The sequence below is a fragment of the Numida meleagris genome, chromosome 5 (genome assembly GCF_002078875.1).
Source record: "Numida meleagris isolate 19003 breed g44 Domestic line chromosome 5, NumMel1.0, whole genome shotgun sequence".
Taxonomy (NCBI): Eukaryota; Metazoa; Chordata; class Aves; order Galliformes; family Numididae; genus Numida; species Numida meleagris.
Window position 1 is genome coordinate 20,456,048 of NC_034413.1, and position 21,131 is coordinate 20,477,178.

Sequence of the window (21,131 nt, forward strand, 5' to 3'; positions counted from 1 at the left end):
TCCAATCACCTCACTTGGCAGGCTGATTTTGGCAGCTTGTATCACCCATGCTGCAGTCTAACAGCAGAGAGATGCTGTTCCAGAGAGTCAGTTAAGTTGGGTCCGTGTTTCTTGATGAAATTTTGGGGGAGCAGTTTGCTCGTTTTTCTTTTCCTTGTAAGTTCAATGCCTAAATGTGCTTTTTTTTTGTAACCACATTGGAAGTTCTTCTGTTTAAAAAGAAGAAAATTAATTATCTTCTTACTTGAAAAAATACCTTAAGAGGGTATGAAACTTGTAGTTTAAGCTGGGACTAGGAGATAGATGATAGAATACTGATTAGTGGTTTTTCTATTATTATTATTTGCAGACAAGCTCCTTGTGATCATGATAGGGTGTGCTGGAGTGACATTAGTTTGTATGAGAACATGTGGAACTTAAACCAAGAATGTTGTGGCTTCAGAAACTTCATAAGGAGCAGAGTTTTGGGGGAGAGCTAATGTCTTCCTCAGGTGGGTAAGGCTGTCAGTCAGGTGGCAGCTCTGGCCGGCTGCAGAGCTCATGGGCTGGGCTGTGCCTATCTGGTGGGGCAGCTGATGTGTCCTGAGGGAAGCTGGCAGCTGTGTGGTGTGATAGCTGCTGCAGCTGGGGCTCCTTCTGTCCCCTCTGTGGCTGTACAGCTGAACGCCAGAAGCAGGTGGCTGGGATGTTGGCTGCTCTCTCAGGAGATTAAATGGTTGTAAAGGACATAGTGGAGTGTTCAGAAGAACCGTTTCTGAAACATACTGAAGATTGATTAAACTCTTGCCTGCCCTGTGAAATTTCAAGTTCTCTCTTCAGCTCCTTTGCCCAATTCTGCAGCATACTTGCTTTTATTCTACTTCCTAGCTTGATAGTAGACACGTAAATGTAAAATACATGTGCAGTGTGTTGTTCTGGTTGCTTTGATAGCTTGAAATGTCCTACATTAGAGTTTTCAGATGATGTTTCTCTAAGAGGAAATGGAAAAGAGACAGGTAACGTAGGATTCAGCAGGGGAACTGGAACAGTGGGTCCCTCTTGCACTACTTGCCAGAGCCCCGGCTCCCCATGGTGTCAGGGATGTGCCCTGGGCATGGCCCTTTGGCTCCTGACGAATGCTCCTTCAGAAATTTCCTGGTAGCTTTTTTCTTTTCTGATATCTTACCATTTGCTATCAATAAAATGCTTAAAATATGACAAATGGAGATGTTCAGAGGGGTGTTGCAGCATTAGGAAGAAGGCTGGTAAATGGCCAGGCCTTATTCACTAAAGAAAAAGGGCCTGACGCTAATCACTAAGGAAAACGTGGATGTGGAAGTAAATGTAACATCACAACAGTTAAAATGGGTGGCGTAAGGAGTGATAGAGTGGTACGCTGTAAAGACAACTTGCAATTAAACCAAATGATCCAAATCTGTTATTTAACTGCATTTGTGTAGTGCTTTGAGTCAAATGCAAACTCTGCATTTAGAAGGAGGAGGCGGATGGAGCCTGCTATGTCCTGATGAGAAGCAACTCCACAAAGGGTTTAGCAACAGGGTAAATAAATGGATGTAAGTCAGCGTGGTGCTATGGGAAATAAGCGAAAGCAGTCTCTGGAAATGTGAACAGGAAAAATGGGTCAGTTAGCCAGTGTCTGGTATGTCTGAATGCAGCTCTGGTGAGCTTGAGAATGTGTCTGGGGTTGATGCTTGCATTTTAAATGGATGCTGAAAAAAAGAGTTTCAGAGAATATTATCAGGAAATGATAGAATGAATACAGAATATTTTAGCTGCTTATTTGCAAGAACAATCAATGTGCAAGGTAGCTTGATTGTCGTTAGTGGTGGGAATCTTTACTCCAGAGTGATTTGTGGTTCTGCACTTGACTGCAGAAAGGGACAAAAACGGGGGCAAAGTGACAGCAAGGAGTTCTTTGAGTCTGAAGGGTGAGCAGTTACTGTTTGCAGATTTACCCCAAACATTCCTTACTTCTAGCTGCTTCCATTCCAAAGGGTGTCCCAGGAAGTAAACAAGACAAACAAAAAAACAATAACAAACCCCCACAGCAGTTAGATCTGTGGATTTGAGATAGCAAAAGAACATTTGGAGGCACAGCACCAGCAAGGTCACTTTTTAAAGGTTTTCCCCAGTGAGTGACAATGTGGTCTGCAGTAGGAACAGCAGCACTCGCTGCTCCCTGAACTTGCAGTGTATATCGCCTGCTTCTGGAGCTGCCTGCCAGCTTGAGCTAGCAACCAAGGCTGCTTTCAGGCTCTGACTTAGAGCAGGGGTTTCCTACCTGGGCTTGTAATGGCCTGTTGACATAATTATTTTCTTTAACTACAAAAAGTCTTTGGTATAATACTTAAATTTAGTAAAAGGGGAAATGCTACACCCAGTTACAGTGTTCACGTTGTCTGTATTCCTCGCTACTGTGTTTACTCAAATTTTGAGATCTATTTATGATTTTGATGTGAAGTGCAATCATTTTTGATACATGGGAAGTCAGTGTCTGGTCTAATTCAAAACTGGGTATAAAGCAAAAATTTCGTGGTGGTAAACTTTATAAAGATGTAAATTTTTCTTTTGAAAACTTTGTTGCTGCCTTGCAATATCAGAGCTACCCAAATCGACAACTATTACATGGTTCAATAATTTACTGTCATATAAAACTGTGCTTTAAAGCTATTTTTTCAAATGAATTAACTGTTTTGTGTTGTTTGTTTCCCCAAGGTATGGGCTGAAACCAAATGACCAAATTCTGGCGGAGGAGAAACACAAAGAACTGTAAGCGTGCATACTATATGTACTTATTTTCCTCTATACATACATACATAGATTTCTAAAGCAGAGATGTTGTGTTTTCAGAAATAGCTTTTGCTCTTCCTTATTGTGTGCTGTAGATTAAATAACGTTTCTGAAAACTGGATAATTATTATATTCTTTTTTAAGATAAAAAAAATTATTCATGAAAAATTTGCATCTTAATTGCACGTGCAGTTTAACTGTCTGTGTCCGTCCCAGTTTATGCCTGCTGTATGGAAGCGGTTACACTAATAGTTGCTGCTTCTGTGCAGTATGTCAAGATGTGCACAAACCAAAGAAGATTCACGCTCAGATTCCAATTTTAGGTCATCTTCTGTGTTCAGATGTAATAACCCTTAATTTTTAGTTTTGCACACTGTGTATTAAAAATATAAAATCTCTACATGTGAGTCAGAAGCGGATACTGCATACTATGTCAGAGTTTTTGGACGTATATTTGGAAATGTAAAGTAAAAATACCAGTATGTACTATCTACATTACCAAGATCCAGGGGGGCTCCTGAGGATTTTATGCCTGCGTTTTGAAAACCTTTTTCTTTACCCCAGTTATGATACATTTAAAAACAAACACTGAAGTTCTTTCAGTTAATATCTTGTGAAGAGTATATATACCTTGGAACTGGAGGGAGACTTATCAGAGCTTGATATGCTCTCTGTAATAACTGATTTGTTCAGAGTCCATTATTAAGTGAGAGTAAGTATTCACTAAGTGGAAGATGGCTCGGTTGGAACATTCTTGCTTTCTGTGACCTGTATGCTTATGTACAAATAACTCAATATTGTAAGGCTTCTGTTTCAGAGTTTAGTTAAATTTTCTTGCTCTTAAAAATCTTCTTAATGTGAAATAGTTATCATTGTTACTACTGGCATGTTACTATCGCTAGCTGAAGAGCTATCCTTAGTGCATGAAGCAGAAACTTGTTGCATCTTTCACTCAGTGTTCTCCCGGTTATGCCTGAAGAACTTGCTATTTGAATGTTCTTCTCTGCTATCCCTTAAATCCATATTATGTAACTACTTTTTTTTTTTAAGATGGTTCATGTGAAAGACTGTAGAAAATGCTTCATTTGTCAGCTCTTACATAACTTTATTTATTCAGTGTCTTTTCTGTGATGACTGGTGGAATATTTGTATAAAAGTCTTCTGAATAAGATAGAGCTATTTAGGATTACTTTTGCATCTCTTTCCCTTAGGATAAAGATAGTGAGGGATTTGTTCCCTTTTGTTTGCATCTGCGTGACTAGATATAAAAAATAAACCTTTTTTAAATGTTTTTTTTAACTTCCAGCCTTTGCACACAATTGCTTATTTCTCTTATTACCATTATTTTGCATTATTTCACAGTACTCTCAAAAAAACTGGTAAGTAGCTTCACCATATGTAATGTGAATTAGGTATCTTAAATCAGTTAGGATCTATAGCTGTCAAATTTTTCCATGCTAAAAGTTTGCATGTTGCTCAGTAAGGTCATAGGTTTCAAGCAGTAAAAATGCATTCTGGTAATGAAGATTTAATTCCTTTGGGGAAAGAAACTGTGTGTGCTAAAAGCATTTGTGATTGAATTACCATAATATAATCTCCATGTTCTTTTTGCAGATGGAAAAAAACATTTATATTTGTACATCATGGTAATGTACCTGTGTCATTAAAACTGCTAGAGGTCCAGGCGAGAGATGGGAAACAGCAGTTGCCTTTGATCTGTAGATAAGATAGGTTTTATGCACACTAGTAATCGAGCATTGGTGGAAGTATAATTATGATTAAATAAGCTAGACTGTTTAAGAAAGATGTCTACTGCAAGCATAGAAAGTTCTAGCATGTTCAAGGGTTAAGCAAAAGTTAAATGACATTCAGATCTGTGTTTTGGACAGTACAAGTTGTACTGTGTATGCAAGTTTTATTTGCACAATAGATACTGATTAAACAATGTTTTGATGTGCAATATTTCATTTGAAGTAGTTGAAGCATACTGAAATCCTGTCTGATCTCTTGAAGTATGTTGCCTGTTACTTAACTGCATCATCTTAAATGAAGGGTTGAGCTCATTACTGATTTTTTTTTAATTTAAAGCTACAGTTCTACATGAGTGAGCTGAAAGAGATCCTTTCTTCAGCTTTTCATTGTTATAACTACAGTTTCTCTTGAGATTATTTATGTGCTGTGGATTATAATGAAAGAGCTGGAACAAGCTTTTGCCGTGAACCTTGTCATTGTCTTGAATGTCACTGGATGCTTGACCATGGAAGAACTCCAGTAGGTCAGTGTCATGTTATGTCAGGACAGACCTGTGGAATTCTTCTCACACGCTGTGTGCTGCTCTTTCTGGACCGTGTTAACTGTATGGTGTGGAATAGATGACAGAGTTGGACCTCAGAACACTTGCACGTGTTCAGTTCCTTACGTGCACATAAGGAACACTTGCACGTCCTTCAGTTGCCTTATTTGACTTAAAGATTAGTTGTTAAATACTTAGCTATCCTTTCCTGATATTTAGATGGAGACTTCTTATTTAAAAGAAATTACAGTCCTGGGGAACAGGTTCAAGGTAATTGTTACTGATGGATTTATAGACTTATTCTTCTGTTCAGTGCCCTTTTTCTGAGATGTTCTTTTGAGTATGTCCTAATATTTTTAAGTCAAATACAAAGATGACTCTATTTCTTTTCAGTGCCAAAATTAATCTGCTTGAAATGTTTTATCTTCGTCTTTGGTATGTTGGCAGCTTTTATACTGACTTACCTAGTAAAGAAGAATTCTGTGACAATCTTCGGCTACTAGTTCTGTGATGATTTTTCTGACTGTCAAGCATCCTTCAGTTTCTTTTGGATCACTTCTGTGTAGCCCTTCCTCATAAAAACATAAATGTTGTTTGGTAGTGCATGCTTTATCTCCCAAGGTAATTGGACCTGTTACACCCTGACTTGGCTTGATCTTGTTGTCCTTGAATCTTAGCTATCCAGAGAGATAAGTACATCTACCGGTCTCTATGACAGAGTGGAGTTGGTTTACAGGCATGTCACCACACTAAACTTCTGTTTTAAGAGTTAAGGTATGAGTGATTGCTTTCCTGCTAGTCAATAGCAGACAGGAAATAGTAATATCTTCACTTTGCACAGGTGAAGAGATGTCCAGGAGATGTTTCCTATGTCCCCCAAGCCGTCTAATCCCATTTAATTTTGAAGGGAAAGAAAAAGAATTCCATCCTGCAAAATGACTGAGGAAACTTGGATTTAATTAGGTTGATGAGGTCTTTGCATACTTTTCTCCTTCTGAGAATGGTAAATAAGTACAAACTGAGGGACATGGAAATGTTTTCCTTAACCCTTTGTATAGTTCTTCTTTCAGGAGTTGCTTCTGTTCTTAATTCTCAAAATCAGACGGAACAACTCTAACCAAAGGTCATATTGACCAAGTATAGATTTCTAAGTATGTGTGTGTGCATGTGTTGTTGTCCACATCAAAAGTTACAGAGGGGAATAAATTTAAGCTACCTGCAGCGAGCAGTGAGATGTGACCTAAGTTATCTTGTCTTGGTGTAGAAATACTTAATTTGTTTATCAAATCCCCAGTATGGCTAGAAATTTGGAGTCCATTTTCACTGCCATAGAGCAGTGTTGGCAAGGGTTTTGTCTTTTTTAGATAAAGCTATCTTTTACCATAATATGGGCTGTAGCAAAATCTTGGTAGCTTATATGGCTTATATTAATTATGAGACTGAAGTGCCTTGTAAAACACTTTGTGGAGTTTGGTCATACCTCTGAGCTAAGCAATGCTTTGAGACGCTCTATTTTAATACAGCTTTGGCTGCTGGTTGTGCAATTTTATAGACTGTTTTGTTTAAGCAATTTTTGCCATGGCTGAGCACTTTATTTGAAGGGGAAGAAATTAGTTGGATGGGAAGGTAATGTGGGACCTGTTTTGTGCCCCACAATTGCCTTGGCTTTCGTAACTTAGCTTTTCACAGAGAGAAAGTCAATGAAGTGAGAAAGGAGAGGAAGATAAAAGCTTTCTTTCTCTTCTGCCAGCTGTTTGATGTGTTGCAGTCAGAAGGGAGGACAGAGGTGTTGCTCTGCTGCAAATTTGCCAAGAAGAAATAATTTGATAGTTCATTTTTAATGGCATGCATACTGTATGAATACTTTATAATAGAGGAACTGAACAAGGGAGGAGGGGACTCTTCAGCTTGGGGACAGCTAGTTGGGTAACAGATACTGTTCTGAATTATGTGTAGTATTTGATTTTTGTTTATTCAGAGTTCTGGTTTTGCTTAGCTAACATGTATATATGAGGGAAGTGAGTATTGGTAGGGTGAATCTAGGAGGCATGGGAAATTTCAGAGGGTCTGGATGATGGTTGGGAAAGAAGAGAGAAATTTCCAACAGGGATTTAGAAGGAACACTGGTATATTTGAAAGATGATGTCAAAGGGATTTGAACCTGTTGGTGGATATGTTGTAGTGGAGTTGCCTTCTATTTGAGGATTGCAGTGTGTAAATTGCTACCTATCATAACACTTAGATGTGAAAGCTAAGGGACTAAACCCCAGACTGTTTACTATGCAGCAGTACTTCACTGATGCTTCATTGTGCAGCGGCCAAGAGTGAATGCTGTGGATGCAGAAGTTTGAAGCTGTCTCATGCTGTTGGAGTCACCCAGATGACAATGTGTTGTGCCACTAGAGGGTGTAGTTGATCATGAGTAATGCTCTCAAAATTTTTAACTATCTATTGCTTTTAGGGTTTGTTGTCCTGTTGGTACATAGTCTCCCTTAAATTCCTTTATTTTTTTTCCTTTAGCCACCTGCTTCCCTCCAGGAAAAAAAAAAACAAAAAAAAAAAACACTGAGATGGTAAAGATTGTTGGTGGAGGAGGGGAAGAGGTACTAAAATATCAAATACTAAGCTTTAAATCTTTTGTCAGCCTACTCAACATATGCTGACAGCATAGATGATTTGCGTGGTTGGGGCAATGTGTGAACCTGTCACAGATGTCTGTCAAGGCTCTTGAGTTAATTTATGTAATATACTTCACTTAAAGGTACTTCTGAGTGGATTAGTATATAATATGGAAAAAGATTTGGCAGTGAAGTAACATGGAGATGACATTATGGCAAGAACAAGGTGCCTTGCTTTCAGAGAAGGTTCCCCACTTCTCATCTTTACAAACTGTTGTTTAACTTTTTTTTAGGCTCATGCTGTCATACCAGACTATTTATTATTGTAGTATATGGTTGTCCAACCTTTTGGCTTTCTTGGACTGTATTGAGTGAAGAGGAATTGTTTTGGGCCAGATGTAAAATGCGTAACATAGTTAATGTATATAAGTAACAAATCATCTTGTTTTTTCATTTTTTATTAAAACAGAAAAGAGGGCAACAAAAACATAAAGCTAGTGGGTTAGACACGTGCTGTAGTGGTTTGTATGGAAACTTTTATTAAAGTGTTTACAGTGGAATTGATATTTATTTTTACAGAATTACATAGTTGTTAGAACTGCTAAAAATGGAAACTTCTGAAATGCTGTTTTTAATGAATAAATAGCTTCTTAGAATCATCTGTTTCATCAGTTGCCACCTTTTCCCATAGGGAATGGAAGTTCTTTTCTTTACTGACACTGTACTATGGTGTTACCAAGCACAGAGACAGTAAACTTTCATTCAATGCTTGGGACTTCTTTGGGGTTAGAATGGTCACAGTGTTCTATGCCTATTTGTAAAACGTGCAAGTACAATGAAGGAGATCAACTGTTCGGAAGAATTCTGCTGATCTGGACTGTATTTTGTTAATCCGGTTCTTCGAGTTGTTGGCTCCCTCTGTAGAAATTGCTTAAAATTGCAGTTTGATTTCCCTAGAATTGCATTATTATTTCTGTGATATATATTAAACTTGACTCACATGTATGAAAAGAATGATTTGTAGTTGGCTACAAAATTTCTCTTTCAAATTCCTCTCCCTTCTCTTCTCTTCTCTTCTCTGCCTTCCTGACTGTTCTTCTGAATGCAGCACTGGTTCAAGTTAGTGCTGTACAAGTTGTCTTATGAATTTATTAATAACAGACAATTCTGCAGGGAATTTCCAGAAGCCCGTTCTAAATTGTAGCATAAATGCCTTTTCCTTTTTTGATGGAAATGCATTTACACTTGCTTCCTTTTAAGATGATAAATTGCAAGTGTTTGATTATATTATATAATTTCCTTTTACATGCTGCTGCTGTGGGTTACTTATACAGGGTGGTGACTAGATCAATAATTTAAATTGTTCTAATGTATCAATAAAGTATTATAGTAGAACATTTTGCCTCTGTTTACATTAATTTATATATACAGTTTATATACAGTTTAAAGCGGAACTGCCTATAGGCTCTGCTAGATCATTCTGAGATGCCTCACTTGTTAAACAGCTCTTGAAAATTAGTACTGATTCAAATCTTCAGATAATAGCTATGGTTGGCAGGTAAAAATAAGGCTTGTGCCCTCCAGTGAGCTTGGTTGTGTAGCATGAGTTACACTCGTGTGTCAAGTGACACAATGCTCCCATGGTAGTAGGAATAAAGGGGGCTGAAGTGCAAAGAGAAGGATGAATGTGAAAGCCAGTAGAGAATCGGACGTATTTTATGTGAGTGTAAGACATATGGGAACCAAAACGGAAAGATCTTTAAGCTTCTGCTAGAGGAAGTAAGATTAATCTGCTTAAATTATGAAAGTTCTCAGTGTTGGATATATTGTTCTTGCTATGCTGTGACTAACCTCAAGGATTAATTTTTCCCTGTCTTGCCATCAAGATACATTCTTCAAGTATCTGTGTCTACTCTCAATATCACTACTGCATTACAAATGGTACAGCAGAGGTATCAGAAGATTATCCAAGGGAAAGATACTTCATAATATTCCTAACTACAATTCCAAGTCAAATTGGAGAACTTTGAGAAGCTCTAACAGCACTGGTTATTGAGTTAAGTTTATCTTGGATAACCATTTCTTATGGTTTGAGAATTTATTAAGGTATAGTTGGGCTGACATTAAGATTGACACCCATGCTTTGTGTGTATACTTCATGTACTGTGCTTAAAGCAGGGTAGTACTTCTTCACTTACGCTGCCTGTTCCTGGAATTACTGTCAAGCACAGACTAGCAGATAGTCCACAGCATTAAATGGAATGCCTGGACTTAAAAAGTTTAAGCATTCTCAACTCCTGTGAAGGGTTTCAACTTGCAACTGAGTGGTCTGAGTGATCATAGTGAAGACTTCAAAGACATCAAGAAATAGTTGCACCCTGTTGTCCCCCTGTGTTGCTATTTCCATAAATGTTTGTAGTAGCTCTGAAAGTAAGGTCTCCTGTTTGTTTTCATGGAAATTACAACAGATACTAAGAGCACAATAACAGTCTCTCAATGGAACAAATTCTCAGCTATGAAATGCTATTTTTCAACACAGGAAGTTCCTTACAAACATGAGAAAGAACTTCACCGTAAGGGTGGCAGAGCACTGGCACAGGCTGCCCATGAAGATTGTGGAGTCTCTTTCTCTCTGGAGTTATTCAAAACTTGTCTGGATGCTTTCCTGTGCAACCTGCTGTAGAGAACCTGTCTTAGCAGGAGGTTGAACAGATTTCCAGAGGTCCCTTCTAACCCCTACAGTTCTGTGATTAGCTATGCAGTTTGGCCAGCGATGAACAAGACCTGCATGCCATGCTTGTAAAAATCTGTACCAGTAGAAATGACCCACTGCCACTACTGCTGAAATGCACCACCCACCGCCTCGCTGTGCTCACATCTGCTGTTTGGTCTCCAGAAATGTTCAGTAAGCATTGATGAATTTCACTGGGTCCCATTTTTTCCCCACACAAAGGAATTCAGTGACGCGTCTTGGCTTCTTACACTCTTCCATGTTAGACTCCATTGTGTCAGAGTGTCCCTTGGCTGCCATCTGTTGCACAGCAACAAAATGTAGTGATGTGTTGGTGGGAAGATTCAGCCTCTACTGTGATACCACCAGCATCTGCATCTGATGACATTACTTTTGAAGCAGCCCTTGTAGTTTGGGCAGCCCATGACGGTTCAAAAAAACAAGGATATTTCTGTAACTGCTTGTCTTGACCATGTTTCTTATTTTATGGAGTATCCAAAAGTTCTGTGAAAAATGGTGCTAACTTTACTCTGCACTAACTCAAAGAACTCAAAGTATACACAGACTGTGATGCTGAGATATTAGTGACTTGGCTGTGAGCATGTGCTGACGTATTTGAAGACAAGTTTTTTGTATACGAATTAGTTCTTCCTTTGTGCTGTTGCATATCTCATTCACTGTGTTGATTTCTTTTGGAGTGGAATTGGGGTGCATTACCATAAGATGCTATCTTATGCTGCAGAGCATTCAAATTATTCTAGGATCACAGTTTCTTAGTTAAGGTAGCTGGAAAGGCTTCTGCGTCTTTGTACACAACGAATATAGAATTTAGAACTAGATAAAATCTGTCTGTAGAGAACTAGATTTTGTTTTATGCAATGTAGTACTAAACTCCAAATGTTTTTGAAATTTGGAAATGACTAATTGATCATTCTACTAGCTTGGAAAAATAAAATCTGTTTTAGTATCTCATTAATAAATAAAGATGTTTCTGTGGGATGGTTCATGCTGTTGGCGGAACTTGCTTATGCAGCTCTTGCCGTGTGTCATGCAGGATGATGTATCTGAAGAGAGAGTAAGACCTGAACTTAACGGGTTTTTCTCCCATTCTTCTATGATACTATTTACATGTTATGTTTCTTTCACGGCCTTCTGGAAATGGTACCGGATGCAGAAATGTTACCCACCTGAGCATTTTGAGATGTCATCAGTTTGACAAATGCAGTGTGTGTGGAGGAGTATGTCAGAAAACCAACTGATGTGTTAAAATCATGTTTTTGCACAGCTTCTAACAAAAAAAACCCCAGTTATTGAAATTGTGGCTGTTAGTACTGATTTTGCCACAAGATGGTGCTTGATATTGCAGCTAGGCTTATGGCAATTAACTGAAAGCTATGGCAAAAGATGTACAATATCTAATCTTTTAACCACTTTAAAGTAACTGGCAGTGCACCATTATCTTTATTTAATGACTTCTGAGATGAGGAGGCCTGCTACTTGCGTAGAGACTATGGGGAAACAATGAAAAATTCTGTTACGTATAATATGCAGTTTGAGTATGAAGCAACAAATGCATCTGAGTACAACAGATAAATGGTGTGTTTGTATAAGAGTTCCCAAGTATATTTAGTGTTCAAGTTATCTCTTTAAAGTAATATGATAACATTCAAGTACTTCATCTCAAAATTTCTCTTGTTTCTGGCATGATGTCGTTGAAGCGTGATATGCTTTAAAATCACTTTAATAGGTTACTACTGTCATTCTCTAGAAGCTGGGCAATGGAAAAGAGAGTCACGGTAATCATAATTTGGGTAGCTGAATGAGTAGGTGGAAAACTTAAGCTTCACTATTTTTTGTGCTTTAATGGGGGGAAAAATATCCTACTGTAAGAGAAGATAAGCTGTAACTGAAGTTCAAGATGCAGACATGCTTAGTTTAGCAGCTGATTTTTGAATAGTTTCAAACTTTTGTGAACTTTCTTGAAGTTTTTAAAGTGTAACATACTGCTTGATGATAACTCTGTACACTAGTGAGTATGTCTTCTGTTTAAATGCACAAACTGTGCAATTTATTTTCTTAATAATTGTGTAGTAAGGATATAACACCATGATTTTTTCCTAAGTTGTCAAATAATGAGATTTACTGTGGTGTAGTCCCATTATTCTCAGAACTTTGTGCTTTTCAGTTATTAACATGGGTCATCATGAGCTGGGACTTCAGGTTTCCTATTAAAAATATTATTTTCAGCAAGACTGCTTTGGAGTGAATCGTCAGAAGTGGAAGTTGATGGATGTCTTGCTTATTACACAATTAAGTATTTTTTTTAAAGCAGCGATCACATCAGATATTCTGTTTTCAAAGCTGCAATTGCAGTGTCTCTCTGTACTGATTTAGCTTTAGAAGGAGCCTCATTTACAGATGTAAGCTGCTTGAATAAAAAAAGTAGAAGAACCTGTATAGTTTTATCAGCAAATGAAAAAATAGATGTCTTTGTCCATTCAGTCTTTTCTGGGCTAATCTTAACCCCAAGAGTACCAATTAGTGCTCAGTATAGTGGCTTCTGCTATGTTAAACCAAGTGATCATCCATCAAAGCAGATTAAATCCTTTGTGTAAAAATAATTTGGTAGCTGTCCATTAATTGCCTTTTCTTTCACAGAACTTAAAAAAAAAAAAAAAAAAAAAAAAAAAAACCCACAGATCTCAGGAGATCATTTAGTATCATTCTTCCTAATCCAGCCAGAGAAGCATCTTTATCATTCCTGGTACATATTTGCCTAGCCTCTTCTTACGGTTTTTGGTGGAGATACTAAGATGTTACGTGGAACTATTTCCACTAACAAGTTTCCCCTCTCAACCACTAGATTTGATTTCAGTCTTTTCTGAATATTTCAGTTCTGTGTGCTGTCCTTTTATCACAGATGCAGAGAACAGCTTATTTCCTCCCTGTTTTATTTTTGCGATATCAGGCTTTTCCTTTTTCTTCCCATGTGTAGACTGGAGAGTGCAGGATATGTCTCCTCCTGCAGCTCTTACGTTAGCTTCTCAATTTCACTGCTATCTTCTGGCCTCCTTCAGCTGCAGATACTTGGTGAAGCGTTACCAAAGGTGGGATGTCATCTTCCAGCTGTAGCCTTACTATAGGTAGTGTGACATCAAATTGAAGCACATTAAGCTACAAGCTGACAGAGTAGAGTATTCTGAGAAGTAGTATTGGAATCATATTTATCTTCAAGTTACAACTTTTCTGTTACTTCGGAAGTGCTGGTTGCTGTGATTTAGAAGTAGAAATTAATTTGATATTAACAATGAGATTAATTATGAAGAAAGGCTAATAAAAACATGGTATTTATAGCATCTGTTACTTCATAGGTTTCAGATTTAGTTAATTTTAAGGCTTACTGTAGTTCTGATTAATCCATATTCAAACATGATTTTTTTTTCCAAATGAATGAATGGAGAAAGTAGAAAATAGAAACTTGAATCTGAACAGATTCCTGCCTTTCTGAAGTCCTCTGAATGCATTGTATAGCTCGCTAGCCAATCATGTTACATGTTTAAATCATAAAAGTATTTCTTTGTGACTCAGATTTTTAACTTAAGGAATATGGAAATTGCTCTTTTGGAATAGCTGTTAACTTATGTCATTTCGAGGGAGTGGATCATTCTTCATTGTCTTCTGGTAAGTCTGAGACCACACGTTGAAGGCAATTTGTCATGATCATTTTTAAATTGGGGTGATCAAAGATGTACATCACTTATTTATGACGAACACTTCTTCATACTTAAAAGTAGGTTTTGTATGAGCTTTCCTGTTATGAGAAATAATGGTACAAAATCTGACAGTTTGGGCACTTCATAGAATTTTCCCTTTGCACTAAAAGTGTGCAAGAGCATGACAAGGTGGAGAGCTTATTTTAGTAAGTTATTGAGTAGAGAAAAAACACGGGGAGAAAGTTGGATAGATTGCAAAATGGGGAGGGATGGGATGGGAAAAGATGATGAGTTTAATACTGAGGTGTTAAAATAGTGCAGGTTTGGCAGAGAAAGGTCATATGCAAAGAGTGTGGCCATGTGTTTGCTTGGGCAGGGTTCTGTGCACCTATGCACCTCCAAAGGAAATAATGTGGAAGAGGGAGTGTAGCCTGTGTGAGGAAGAATACTGAGACTTCAGTTGTTCTATTGATCTACATGCTTACATAGCTCAGTAATCATTGAATAAGGGTGTCTCAGACACTTAAACTGATCTGTTCTTGTTGCTTTCTGGTGGATAAGATTGTAATTTCATGGATTTGTGCCCAAAGCAAACAAGGAATGTAACAGGCTCCATTCTGCTTGGGAAACTTGCTGCGAAGTCATAAACTGAGTGCCTTGACCACCAAGCCATCTGCTGCCTCTGGAAAGGGGCTCCTACCCTAGTGCCGTGCTGGCTGTAGGATCAGATGACCTTGCTCCATAAGCAGCAGAGACAACGGCTGATGCACAATGCTGCTCCACACTGCTGCTCCCAGCGTGGTGATCGCAGGTAGGGTACAGCTGCTGTATGGGTCTGGATCTACCTCAGGTCACACCAGTCAGCTGAGGCAGCTGAAGGTGCCTGAGCTCTGCCAAGAAGTTACAGCAACAGCTATGTGCATTATTCAGGCTGGTACAGTGACGTGGGAGGTGATGGAGATGGGCGTTGTGTGCTAGTTGAGCATCTTCAGCACCCTGTGGCTCAGCCTGACCTGGTCTCTCACAACTGTAGCTGGATGTGACTGCAAGGGGAGTGACAACAGAGCTCCCAAGGAACAGCAGCGCAAGCTGTGAGATCATGCAGTTCGTTCATTTCAGTCACTGAACAGGCACATTCTCCTATCCTGCTTGTTCTAGATTTATGTTGGTAGGGTGTGTGCAAGTCTCACAATGGCCTCAAAGATCTCCATTTTATTGGAACAACTCTGTTAGGAGATAGTGTTCAGTGCAAAAATGGTTTGAGTGCTATAAATTGAAAGTGAATATTTAAGAGTTATGCAACTACTTAGTTCATGTTATCCATTTAAACTGTATTGGCAGGTTATTTTGCGGATTTGGCGAAAGCTGAGATGAGCCAGTATCATTAGCTTCTTAACTCATTTAAATAACTTCTTTCGAGTAGGTGAAACTACATAGGTGATACCTTCAGCTAATATCGTTAGCATTCAGCAGTAGTAAGAAGACTACATGCAGTGGTGAATAAGCCTCATTCACCTCAGTTGTCCTGTTGTCAGAGTCCTACATGGATTATTGAATTTAAAAAACAAAACACTGAGGGTGTTGGACTAATCCCAGCAGCTTCTGTGGGGCTGTTCTAAAACGGCCTTCTTAAAGCCTTCTGGTGTGTAACATTCCACTTCACAGTGAAGAGAAAATCATGCTATCCTAGTTGTCTGAATGCGCATGTTAATGGTTAGTACAATGTATGGAATCCTTTTCTAAACTGGAAGAAGGTGCCTGTGTCACTGGTTGGGGGCTGAACTGCTCAGCTGTATGACTCAATTTATTATCACTTTTCTGCTCTGAGGGAAAAGCACTTTGGAAACGTCTTTAAAACCTGTTCTTTCTTTACTTCTTCCTGGCATGTTGGTTATTGCAGAGAGCAATTCCTGTACAGCAGCCTTTTTTTTTTCCCCCTCCATTTTATTTTGTTCAGTGAGATTTTCTGGCTTTGCCACAGCTGCCTACCGTGAGGTCACCACTTTGGTAATTGAAAATATAAAATAGACCCTTCTCTATGGAAAAGAGACATCCACCAAACAACGGCAAAAAAAAAGATGAACTGAAATAAAGAGTAGAACAGGCCTATTTATATAGAGAGAACAAATTTTAAAAAATACAAATTTATACTGAGGAGAAACTGAATTGTTTTCTACTTAAAATGCATAAGCTGATGCTTATGTTCCTATTTCAGGAAAAGAAGCATTTTTAGCCTTCATTGGTGGGTATGAGTGGGATTTCAGCATGGAAACAAATTTGTCTTCGGGATCTTGTAAATATTACAAGTGGCAGGATCTTATTTTTGATACCTGAAATTCACCGTTGTCTTTGCACAATTACTTGTACGTGCAGCTGCTGTTTTCAGGCTCTTTGCTAGTAGTGCATTCCACATGTAGATCCCTAATTCTTGGCAAGTAAGCTGCTCAAAGAACTGTGGTTAGAAGTGGAAATACCCTGCGCTTATCTGCTGTACAGTTGTGCCAGCAGGAGCATGAAAGTAAATGATGAGATTTTTAAAAGGGAAAATAAAGCCACTGGATGGTGCTATTGCTATGTTGTTGGACTTGCAGGCTCTGGTAATGTGGACAGCATGAAGTCTCCACCCTTGTACTCCCCTAAGATTTTGTAAAGATCGGCTACAAGAAAATCCTGTGTATACAGATCACAGTACCCACTGCAAGGATAGTCATCTTTAACCTGCATCTGCACAAAGGTTGGGCAGGGGTCAGTCTGTCTGCTGTGATCTCTATTTCAGCTTTGCTGATCAATGTTTAATGCAAGTTTGGATGAGAACAGTTGTTTTAATGGAATATTATGTTCTTGAGGAATGGGATATGTTTGAGCCAATCAGCTCTGTAAAATCTGCATATTCATAAATCATCTAATTATCCAGAAAGAGATGCAGAGTTACTGAAATTGTCACTTTGAACGCTTGACTAACAAGGGGACTGTCTTTTAAAACGGCAGGGGTTACATAGTTAGCTACCTATTACGTTACAAAAAAAAAAGTTTCAACTGTTTTATGCAAATATACTACATTACCTTGTAAAAATGAGAAGCTAAATCAGCTTTTGAAAGCCCTTCATGTTATTTGAGGGGGGAGAAAATGAATTCTTTGCAGAAATTTGCATTTTGAGAAGTAAATAACTACTTGCAAAGGCGCACCTTCTTTCAAAGGCTGCAGTTTGGTAGCTAGAGATTTGAGATCTAAAATGGCTGAAGAAATTTCTGAAATTCTTCTCTGAACATACTATGAACAGTTGGAAATGTGTTTCAATTTTCCCGTAAGATGATTTGAAAAGGATTTCTTCTTTTGTACTTGCTCTTTCTCCTCCTTCCCGTTTCTCTCGTACATTTCAATATGGCTGGAGGAATTGGAGTAAATTTTTAAGGAGGCATCAGAGAGGGGAGGAAGAAAAAAATATATCCCCAGAACCTACAAAGAGTTTTGTTATGTCAGTCATGACTTAAGAAGAAATCAAGAGATTTGGCTGGAAAACATCATATGTATTTGTAGCTGTATCTGTCTTCTAGTAGTTCTTCTGCTCAACGGACAGTACTGTAGCCATACTTGATAGAGAAGCAAAAATGTCTGGCACAGTAAATTACTTCAAGTTTCAAGCGAGTTAGTAGATTGACAAATAAGAGTCCCATGGAGGGCAAGGATGGCTAGGATGGAATGTGTTCCCACGTTCATGATACTCGGTTATTTTGAACAGGCTGTGAGAGCAACCGAGTCTGCCAGGCTGCAGTGATTCCAGGACCAGCAGCTCCTTCCTTTCCACCACCTGAACAGTTGTGTTGGAGAGGTGGGTGGAAGTGAGAAGATGTTGTGGTGGGAGCTCAGGAACATGGTAGAGGCCTACAGCAGTTGGGATGAGAACTAATAGAATATGCATTCTTAAGAAACAAACTTCTGTTCTATTTCTCTGTTCAAGAAGCAGGAGTTTAATGCCATATCTTCTGAAAAGCTACTTGTTGGATATGCTCCAAAATCAGTAATTGAAATCAGAAGCTATTTGCTCCCTCTGCACCTAGAAGACCTTAGTGTGTTAAAGCTATGTACATTAGATTTGTCCATTTTACTTCTTGTGCATTTCTAAGGAAACAATAGCTATCCACCAGTCTCCTTGGCTGTCAGAAAATCTGTTCTGAAAACAGGCATAGATTTCAGTCTGTTACTTTTGGGGCAATTATCTCATATGCTTAATGTTCATTTTCCTCCCTTTGGTCTCAACCTACAAACCACTAACTCTTTTATCATGCTTTTCATACTGGCTAGTACAGCTGTTAACTCGTCAGGAGGAGACGTTGTTGGTGACTTGAAATGTTGAGGTAACAGCTGAGTGTGTGCTCTTACAAAGCCATGCTATACATCTTGACTTCTGTCAGAGAAGACAATTCTTTTTCAGAGCCTTGCTCAAGAGCAAGGTTTGAGATGAGGCAGAGTGAAGCTGGACTGTGATGAGCTGCTCTTAAGGGTAGAGAGGGGCTGTTTCTGACAGAAATCTTGGAAAATAAAATGACAAAAGGAAATTGTTCAGAGGCTTAGGATTTTTACAGTAGCAGTGGGTAGTACTCATTTTATACTTGAGGTGTCTGAGCTGAAGGTTATGGGATGTACTTACTGGGAACGGGCCTGGAACAGGATTGGATATACGCATAGTTGCACTGTGAGTGGTGTAAGCTGAAAAGACAAATTAGGTCTTCTGCATAGCCTAATAATCTAAGAAAAGGTTGTAAGTGAATGGATCCATTGCTCTGGCATGGTGGGCTGGGAGGATGGAGATACCTTTTTCTAGGTGGAGAATACTTTGTTACTATTCCCTTTTGCGTGTTGCAGTTGGTAGAAACGTGTAAATATTTTTAATAAGATATCATAACTCTTTCCACTTGATACAAACAATTGGATAGCTACAGATACTTTTTCCAAATTTTCCGCTCTCCATTTAAGTTTGTTATAATCCCTTGATGTTCAAAGGGATCTAAAATGCATGAAACTAAATAAAATAAAAATCTAAGCTGATATTAATGGAGTAGCATATAAAAGCAATCAAAGAAAGCTGGATGACTCTTTTTAGGGAAATGAATTTTATTTCTTCACCTTTCGAATACCTTAATATGTTTCAGAAATGAAAAACTTTTCACCCTTCTTTGTGTCCATTTGCCTTGTGGCAAAGCAAGATCAACTACAAGATCAGATACCTGCAAGAACCTATGTTCTTGTAATTGGCAGTGGGAAGCCTTCTGTTGGTACTTCGTTGGAAGGTACCATGTGCTTGTGAGTTACCAATGAAATTTGATTAATAATGTTACCATTTTATTGATCATAGATCATCTTACCCATTTTTTAGTTTACTTCAACAGTGACCCTGTAACTTAACAAGGGGGGTAAAAAGCTGTCATTATACATCTATACAGATTTTTTTGTCAAATTTTTTGTGTAGCGGAATATAACCAAAAATGAATTATACATTCAAAAATTTTAATTGGAATGAAATCAGTGAATCACTGTAGGTTGATACGTGATACCAAATAGACCTTGGTTTTTCAGGGTTTTTTTGTTGTTGTCTTGATTATTGGATCCACATGAGAGAATAATTACACTTTCTTGTGTGACTGTTACTATACCCTCTAGCTTCCATATGAAAGCAAAGCAGCATTGTCACTTGTTTGAAGGAGCATGAAATCCTAGATGCATTCCCACGTGGTGGTCTTATGTTCAGTGTGTCATAGGTCTGTCTCACATTCTTCTTACTAGAGATTCATTTTCTGACTATAATGAGGTAACACATCACAAATTCATGTTTTAGTCAGTGTGATTGTGAATATAGATAGGGTGTTCCACAACTAAGAGGTAGTAGTAGCATATGTCTTGTTTTTTTAATTTATAATTTACAGTAGTTGAGATGGATTTCATAAAACATACTGTTCTAGAATGTCCAGCTTCTTTTTGGTAAATAAAGATAATTTTTTAAAGATTCTGTTTGTTTGGGTCTCATTTTTGGGGGCCAAATATCTTAGTGTAGATTTGTGAATCTGCCCTGATTATTAGGTGGTGCTTCTCCCCACTTTTCCAGTTTTCATTTTGTTTCAGCCTTATTAAACAATTAGAATTCAGGGTCAGACATTAGTGCCTCATATTACCTCTTTGGTCTCCCTTGTGTCACTGTTAAAACTTTCTGTCTTTTAAGAGTGACAGTGCTTAGAAGTTGCATTTTAAGAAGAGCAAGAACCATAACTTCCAATACTACTATTCCAACATTGTCTTTTTTATTTTTCATCCTGGATTCTTAATACTTCATGTATTCTCCATATCACAGTTAAATCAGTCAGCTAACTTTCATTTATTACCTTGTTATTCAAGTCCTTTGGAATGATGGGACACCGGGATTGTCCTATTTTTGTCATTTTTGACTGTCTCCTGCCTCGGAAGCTCTGCATTTCATCTTGGGGAGAGAAATGCACAAGTGGAAGAGTGTGAAAACCTCAGAGTTCTACCTGAAACAGCTCTCCTCATCTGCTGTCCTTATCTTCTGGTGTAAGAGTTTTGACGTCAGAGATGTCCCAGCCTTGTCAACAGCCTTACAAGTGTCTTAGTATGGAGGAAGCACAGAGTGTTATACAGCTGTGGAGTTAGGTGTTTTTTTGTTTTGTTTGCTTGGGTTTTTTGTTTGTTTGTTTTTCTTTAGAATAAAAGAGAAGCAAACCAAGACCGAACCAAACTGGGAGCTTAAGACTGGCAAAGCAAACGGATCTAAAATGAGGCATGCTGAAATTGGCAAGCTGGTTGGCTGAAGGAATGAAAATCCTGCAAGCAGTATCCTGACAATTATGAAACAAATTATTTTTCCTTGTTAAGCCTTTAATAAAAGGGAAGGGGAAAGCATATGCAGATGTTAAATTTTACATTAAAAACCAAAAGCCACAGTGAGAAGGATGACAGTATGTAAATTTCTCATATT

At 38.3% G+C, this 21,131-nt stretch overlaps 1 protein-coding gene across 3 annotated transcripts in view; it reads left to right on the forward strand.

Annotated features, from left to right (window-relative positions):
* Positions 1–21,131, forward strand: part of ADK (adenosine kinase) — a 279,987-nt gene that overhangs the window by 30,261 nt on the left and 228,595 nt on the right. For all 3 annotated transcript variants that reach the window (XM_021398210.1, XM_021398209.1, XM_021398211.1), the window contains exon 3: positions 2,716–2,769. In XM_021398210.1, the coding sequence (XP_021253885.1) occupies positions 2,716–2,769 (54 nt within the window). The remainder of the gene's footprint in view (positions 1–2,715; positions 2,770–21,131) is intronic.